At 41.4% G+C, this 8460-nt stretch overlaps 1 protein-coding gene across 3 annotated transcripts in view; it reads left to right on the forward strand.

Moving 5' to 3' along the window:
• TRAPPC11 (trafficking protein particle complex subunit 11) overlaps positions 1–6420 on the forward strand; it is a 39913-nt gene extending 33493 nt beyond the window's left edge. For all 3 annotated transcript variants that reach the window (XM_033848739.2, XM_019921493.3, XM_033848740.2), the window contains exons 29-30: positions 751–918; positions 5461–6420. In XM_033848739.2, the coding sequence (XP_033704630.1) occupies positions 751–918; positions 5461–5505 (213 nt within the window). In that variant the 3' untranslated portion in view covers positions 5506–6420. The remainder of the gene's footprint in view (positions 1–750; positions 919–5460) is intronic.
• Positions 6421–8460: the final 2040 nt, after the last annotated feature.

An 8460-nucleotide genomic window follows, 5' to 3' on the forward strand; every position in this document is an offset into this window, starting at 1 on the left:
GCTGTGTTTGCAGTTAAATTACACATGAAGTATACTGTAAATCTGTACAGTAATTTAAATTTATAGTGTATACCAAATATAATATTAGCTGTAATATGTTGGTTACACACACATGTATTATCTCTGACGCAACACGCACCTATATGTACTCATTTGCAAATGAGTAAGCTTTTCTTGATTGTTTTGATCTCTTTCACATATTGACTTAAAAATAATTAGATAATGTAAGATACCAAAAACCTTACCTGTTGGTGTTCTTTCCTAAAGTACAAACATCTTTTCTTCCCCTGAAGTTACTTACCTTACCTCAAAGGTAGAGTCCCTAACACAAAACATAGGAAACGATCTGTTTGTCTCATGTTGACATAATGTTTACAAAGATGCTTTTCCGCACGTTATCCCATAGTGCCCTGTGCCTTGCCTATAAAGCCTGCCTGGTCTAAGGCACAGGAAATACTGATCCACCCTGTGGTCCCATTGTTAAGCAGGTACAGATTGCCTTTTAGGTGTTGGTAGAAACTGAGAAATCATGCACATGTTTTTGTTACGTTTGTTAACTGCATGATCCTGACCTCATTAATTCGCTGTATATTTTGGTATCTGTCTGGAAGGAGGGATAGGAGAGCGTGTGAATATTTCACCAGAAAGATTTAGGTGTCCTATCATTTGCTAGTAATGTATGGGTAACGTCGTATAGATATATTTGATATCTATATTTGATCATCTTTCTCTATAACTTTTGTGATTTAGATTCGATTACGTATCCTCCCTGGCACCGAACAGGAAATGTTATATAATTTCTACCCTCTGATGGCCGGGTATCAGCAGCTACCGTCTCTCAACATCAACTTGCTCAGGTTCCCCAACTTCACAAATCAACTGCTCAGGCGTTTTATACCCACCAGGATTTTTGTAAAGGTGAGGCTTAGACATTTTCTGCTTTTTAAATTCACTGTCTTGAAAACAAACAAAAGAAGATGTCTTTTCATGTAAACTTCACTAAGTATTTGGAGACTAGCAGGATAGGACTTTGACTGTTACTGTATAAATTTGGCAATATTGCTATTCATTTCTGTAAAGTTATTATTTTATAGATTTTTTTTAGATTTCTATTTTATAGATATTTCTAGATGTAATTTCAAAGATTTTTATTCCCTTGGGTAAAGGTTTATCTTTCTGGCATCCTTAAACATGGTTTTTCTTTGGCGTTTAGTAAAGTGTATTTCTATTTTTTTCTTTTTTAAATTTCTTTGTTTTAATTTTTTGTTTACTTTTTAAAAGTATGTTTTAAAATTGTAGTTAATTTGTAACTATTTTTTAATCAAAATGGATTAACTTTCTGAATACAGTCCCTGAACTTTTCTGATTCTAACTATGTAATACTACTGGATTTGGGTCTTTTCTGAAAACGATCACCAGTCAGAAACTATACTCTGGTTTAATATTTTGATTTTTTAACAGTGATACGATTTCCAGGTTCCTTCAGTAAAGGACCCTGTAGGATTGTCATCGCTTTGCCTCGGGTTAAGCCACTCTTGATGCCTAAATTAAGGCTGTTTCTCCAGATAGTTCTGGTTTCCCTTGGTAACCAGAGATACATGAACATATATGAATCCTGTGTGTTCTCTTTTTTTATTGTTGTTGTTGTTGTGTTTTTTTTAAAATAATTGATAGAGGATCACACTGTTTTTTGTTTTGTTTTGTTTTGTTTTTTTATTTTTGGCTGCACTGGGTCTTCGCCGCTGTGTGCGGGCTTTCTCTAGTTGTGGCCAGTGGGGGCTACTCTTTGTTGCAGTGCGCGGGCTTCTCATTGCGGTGGCTTCTCTTGTTGTGGAGCACGGGCTCTAGGAGTGTGGGCTTCAGTAGTGTGGCATGCGGGCTCAGTAGTTGTGGCTCGCTGGCTCTAGAGCGCAGACTCAGTAGTTGTGGCTCGCTGGCTCTAGAGCGCAGGCTCAGTAGCTGTGGCGCACGGGCTTAATTGCTCCGCGCACGTGGGATCTTCCCAGACCAGGGCTCGAACCCGTGTCCCCTGCATTGGCAGGTGGGTTCTTAACCACTGTGCCACCAGGGAAGTCCCTTGTATGTTCTCTTTTTAAGTTTATACCCCCTTTTTGGATGACAAGTTACAATTTCCGTTTTTGTATCTGTCAGGCTTTGGGGAAGCCTTGTTTATATAATCTGGGATTTGGTAAATTGTAAGTTAGCCTGTGTTCATGTATGTGTCATAATCATCCCACCTGTTACCTTTCTAGACTTACACAGTTTTGTTGTGTTTTTCTTTTGCATCTGCAAAACAAATCATTTTTATTAACCCTCTAAGCTTCTATTCTATACCAAACTTTTATTTTTTTATTTTTATATTTTTAACATCTTTATTGGAGTATAATTATTTTACAATGGTGTGTTAGTTTCTGCTTTACAACAAAGTGAATCAGCTATACATATACATATATCCACATATCCCCTCCCTCTTGCGTCTCCCTCCCACCCTCCCTATCCCACCCCTCTAGGTGGACACAGAGCACCGAGCTGATCTCCCTGTGCTATGCGGCTGCTTCCCACTAGCTATCTGTTTTACATTTGGTAGTGTATATAAGTCCATGCCGCTCTCTCACTTCGTCCCAGCTTACCCTTCCCCCTCCCCATGTCCTCAAGTCCATTCTCTACGTCTGCGTCTTTATTCCTGTCCTGCCCCTAGGTTCTTCAGAACCTTTTTTTTTTTAGATTCCATATATATGTGTTAGCATACGGTATTTGTTTTTCTCTTTCTGACTTACTTGACTCTGTATGACAGTCTCTAGGTCCATCCACCTCACTACAAATAACTCAATTTCGTTTCTGTTTATGGCTGAGTAATAGTCCATTGTATATATGTGCCACATCTTTATCCACTCATCTGATGATGGACACTTAGGTTGCTTCCATGTCCTGGCTATTGTAAACAGAGCTGCAGTGAACATTGTGGCACATGACTCTTTTTGAATGATGGTTTTCTCAGGGTATATGCCCAGTAGTGGGATTGCTGGGTCGTATGGTAGCTCTATTTTTAGTTTTTTAAGGAACCTCCATACTGTTCTCCATAGTGGCTGTATCAATTTACATTCCCACCAAGAGTGCAAAAGGGTTCCCTTTTATACCATACTTTTAAATTGTCATTTTTTAAATCTCATAATTTTGGATCTCCTGTGTTTAAACAGTGGCCTTTTTGTTTTTTTAAGACTTTATTTTTTTTAGAGCAGTTTCAGGTTCACAGCAAAATTGAGAGGGAGGTACAGAGATTTCCCATATACCGCCCGCCTGCACACAGCAGTGGCTTTTTTTAACATTTCCACCTCATCACACTCTAAAGCCATTTCCCTTGCTGTTCCTCACTGTCATGTCTGAGGTTACCCTGCAGGGGAGAAGTCATGACTGGGTTGGGGAGTGGCGGTGGGATGGGTGGTCTCTGATGTCCTTTTAGCTGTTTGACCCTCCAAAGTTTGCTCTTCCTAAACTCAGAAGTATGGCTTTCATCAGCCTGAAAGTATGTATCGATGTACAGACCTGATCGTATTCTAGCCGAACAAACAGAGCTTGTTTGAGATGTGAGAGTTGGTCATGTTGAGGAACCAGAATTTTGTTCCCATCAATTAATCTCTTTCATTCCTTTCCCTGAAGTGCTCAGGACACCCAAACTAATCCCAGATAAATCTAGTTCCGTCTTCTGATTTTCTTTCACAGTAAACCTCTTCTGGGTGGTGGTGTTTTAAGTCCATAAGGAAAGGTTCCAGAAAAGTAAACATTCATAAGTTTCAACCTAATCAGCACACCCTTTTCTAACTGCCATGATCTCTTCTCTAAATTTAAGAACCATCTTCTAGTAACTTGACTGCTGCTAAAATCATTGACTGCATTATTCAGAGCCAGCTCCTTTATCATCTGGGAAAACTCAATAATTAAAATTGTTTTACCTGTCACACTAAGGGCAGTGAATGAGGATTACCCTTTTTCCACTTCATGAACAATCACTGACTAAAATTTTACATCCCGTCATACCTTTATTAACCTTTAGACCTGTGCTATTCCAGTATGGTAGCCACGAGCACATGTGCCTATTGAGATTCAAATTAATTAAAACTTAATTTAAAGCTTAGTTACCAGTTGCACTAGCCGTGTCGCAAGCGCTCAGTAGGCGTGCAGCTAGCAGCACTGATGTGGAGCATTTCCTCTTCGCAGAGAGTCTCGTTGGACAGTGCCGCCTAGAGCAAGCTTGGATCCATATTTTTCTTCCTTCGCAAAATAGATTTGTTTTCTTATTGCATGATAAGAAAACAGATTCATTGTTCTCTGTCCCTGTTTGTAAAGCTGTGTTCGTTAAGGATTTGACCTGGTGGAGCCATTTATTCTGTTTCTAAAGCTAAACGTCCTCCATGAGTCCTACAAATTACATGAAGTATGAAAGACCAGCGACCTGTTCTTTCGTTCATCCCATTCAGATGCCTGTTGACTCACACACACACGCACACATGCGTACATACATACATACGTACATAAAGCTGCCCAGCAACAGATCAGAGCGGGGGCGCCCCCTTCGCTGCTCCAGGGAACCCACAGGAATCAGCTGCTTGAAACACAGCAGTGGGCTGTGGTGCTGAGGTTGCAGTGCTAATCTAGTTCATGTCCCAGACACCGTCTCATGCTTTTCCCACAGAGGTCTGCTAACGTACAGCAGTAAAGTAGTCACTTGCAAGAATTTCATTCTTTTAGCTACTCGATGACTCTCTGGGGTGTTGCTGACCTGTCAGAAATTTTACACCTAAAAACAGTCATGATACCTTTTAATCACTCTCAGTTTTTCTTCTTCTGATGTGATGTTTTAAATTGTTTCAATCACTGAACTTCGAGAAAGGGAAATTTTGTTTTTATCTGCTGCTTCAATCCTTGCAATCTTTGTTGTTAATACCCTAGAGTTCATTGTGAATCACTTTTTCTCAAACAGGAGACTGGGAAACCTTGAATCCCAAAGAGCTTGCTGTCAGCTCAGGTTTGTGGCCGGCTTAAAGCTCGGGACACAGGCCGAGCAAGGGAGAGAGGATAGAGCGTCACCGCTTGAGCAGGAATGGTGGCCAGGTTCCCTTTCAGGCGCGGTGCATTGATAGATTGGTGGTAGCTGCCAGAACACCGGGTTAAGAGAAAAGTAGTGACGAGGTAGATTCCGCGGGTGGGTGTGATCGGCTGGTGATGTCTGCCACTGGGCACAGAGGGAGTGTGGCAGCGCGGAGGCTGTGCCGTCACCATCCCCGGCTCACGTGAAGAAAGAGGGTGGGGGGAAAGGAGGAAAGCAACACATTTTGTTTGGGTACTTGCACACGTCTGTTCTGTTTTCGTGAAACAGTTCCAAGAACTTCAAAATCTCTTCAATTCATAGCGCTACTGTTGCCATTATCATTTTGTAAACCCGTTTTGTTTTCCACTCGGCAGCCCCAGGGCAGACTCATGGACGACGCCTCCATTGCTGCCGCGTGATGTTCAGGACGGGCCTCGGCTGTTCTTACGGAGACGCTGGACAGAAGTGTATACGTTTTCCATGGTGAACTGTAGCTTGATCGTGGTACAAGTTAATCTTTGCTGTTTGTTGATGGATGTTATAGCAACTCTTCAGAGGAACTCATGCTTAAAATATTAGGAAAATCTATCCTCTCTTACAGTTTTCACTAATAAATATTTGAAATCTGTCAGTGTGACGTGAAAGGATGTCAGTCCTTTGTTACTGTTGAAAGTCATTTTATGGGTAGTAACGTCTTTTCAAAGTAAGGGATTTGCACATGCAGTGGCCGAGGAAAGATAAGCATCTGAAATATGACTGGACAAGGGGAACACGTGCCAGTGTCTGCCCCAGGAAAGTTCTGAATCCCTGAGTGTCTCTTTCAGAGTTGGCTAAACCACAGGTAAATCCATCCTCGTGAATCTAGTCTGTGCTCAGGATACATCCACAGGAACCGGAAAGCAGGCACGTGACTGATTAGAACTTCCAGAAAGTTTTAATCAGAGCAATTTAAGATGTCTAAAAAATATCTTTGCTTACCATCAAAACGTGTCAAATAGGTTCAGCTTGCAGCCGAAAGGCGGATCATTTATGAAGCAGGTTTGTATTTATAAGTATGTTAACAAGATTCTGATTCTAAGCATAATTCCCTAAACTAAAAGTTTTTGAGAAAGGTGCAAGGTCTAAATAAGAGATTTTAGTTATGTTGTGCGATTTGAAAAGAACTATTTAAAACTTCTGAAAATTCATGTAAATAAAAATCATATTGTGAAAATCCTCTTTGTTAAAATATCTTAATTTAAAACTACCCCATTTCCCAGAGATTTTTATTGTTTAAAAGTGTAGGAGTTTCAAAAAGGAGAAGAATAATGTGAATAAATGTGTTCTCTTTCAGACATGCTTGTCTGTATCTTTTATTTCTTTTGCGCTTGTTTGATTTCAGCTTCGAGGAGCAGCTTTTACTAAGAACACGGTTGCAGAGGGATGGTGGGGCGCGTAGGACTGGAAATAGAGCCGCCTTCTAGAGCCGGCACGGCGCATCTGCAGGGACACTGGGGCGGTGACGGGCTGGGAGGACGTGAATTCCCTGTTATCACAGCTTTACAGGTGGAGGCCACAGGAGTTTGTCGGATTGTCTAGGGCCAAATCCCAGCCCCGGTGACTGTTCATGTTGCCCTTTGTTTGTCTCTGTTCTTACCTGTAAGATGTGGATGATGATAATACTATCCCATAGACTTGGTATGAGAATGATAAAAATTAAATACACAAGAGGAACTGTAAACAAAAATTTCATGAAATAATACTTTCTATATGCTCTTATATTTTACATCCTACAAAAATATTCCTGGTTTAACCTGCTGAATTGATTTCATGACTCACTAAGGGGATGTAACCTGATGTTTGAAAAATTCAAAGGTCCATCTCATGCCGTGCTTATGTAATAAAGGTCTCATGTGTTAACACGGCCATCGTCAAACACAGAGTACTCAGTGCGTGTTAGAACGGATGGATCATTGGCGTCCACTTTAAGATTGTTAGCCTTGATGTCAGTGTGATTTGTGTGAGTGTAAATACACCATATAAACAGGTCTGCGCTTTCCCTCAATAGCGTAATCCTTTCTCAGCCAGGAATTCTCCCATGTCGTTCATTTTCCTGTGAGTGTATTCTGTTCACTTGTTTTTAAATTGCAAGTCTTAATTCAGAAATACATGAAATCATGATCTTCCTGGGTCCCAAAAACAAAACTGTCACAGTATTGCAGGAGCTGTTGACTCACTGAGCTTACAGGTGTCCAGAAGGAACTCGGAGTCTTTCCCTTCCTGCCTCTGTGCACCAGCCACAGTCATCTGTCCCCCATGAGAGGACCCTGTCTTCTGTCTTAGTACCGTGTTGCCATTTGATTCTCAGTATTACTCCTTACCAGTATTATGCACCACTCAGGGGTATAAATTTTTAAATAAAGCATTTAAAATTTGGAATTTGGGGGAGCTGTGTATTAAAGTTTGACCCCTGATTCTTGAAGGTAAGAGCCGGTGGATAATCAATGTTGCGTGTTACCAAGAGGATGAGGATGGTATTGATTTTGGCATAAAATTAATTTTCCAATTTGCTTAATTTTATATATCTGTGATCCTAAAAGTGCAACTTCAACTCAGTTTTCCTCAGAAAGTCTTAGATTCTTTATCCTTGACTTCTTTTTATTAAGAGGCTTTCCAAGCACGGCTCTTACATTGAATTTTTTTAAAATGTCTTCACATTACTTGAAAAAAAAAGATTCTTTACGTTCATTTTCATTCAGTCATTTCTTTTCATGGCCCATTAATAACTCCACCCAGAATATTAAAAGCCTCTTTCTTGATACCGTTCTTAACAATACGTGTTAAGGAATCTGAGCTGTAGGGCTTCCCTGGTGGCACAGTGGTTAAGAATCCACCTGGCAGTCGGAGCCTTTGGTGTGTGACCAAGCTTTGCTCCTTTCCAGTTGCCAGGGCCGTGGGAGGGACGTCATGGCCCCTTACCCCTGCTCTCTCCTTTGTGCCGGCACAAATGCCATGCCATGGCCTTGGCACCGGGGCTGCAAGGGATTGGATTTGGTGCCCTAACGGGGCCCATGGCTTCAGGACAGGGGTCCCCACCCTCAGAAGAGGGAGTGAGACAGGTGGGCTATAAGATGTCAGCAGAGGCAGTAATGCGCGGTGGTTAACGCTGATCTCCCAGGCCCCAGACTTTCTGGTTTTTCCTCTTGCCTCCTGCTCGCTCCGTGAACGCGAACTGTTTATTTAACCTTCCCCCTGTAAAGCAAGGATGCAGATATCCACACCACTGTATTAGTTATCTGTTGCTGAGAGCGATGCTACTACACACACAGCGGCTTGAAACAACACGTATTTATTGTCTGCAGTTTCCGTGGGTCAGGATTCCAGGCACAGCTCAG

This window comes from Tursiops truncatus, chromosome 21 (genome assembly GCF_011762595.2).
Source record: "Tursiops truncatus isolate mTurTru1 chromosome 21, mTurTru1.mat.Y, whole genome shotgun sequence".
NCBI lineage: Eukaryota > Metazoa > Chordata > Mammalia > Artiodactyla > Delphinidae > Tursiops > Tursiops truncatus.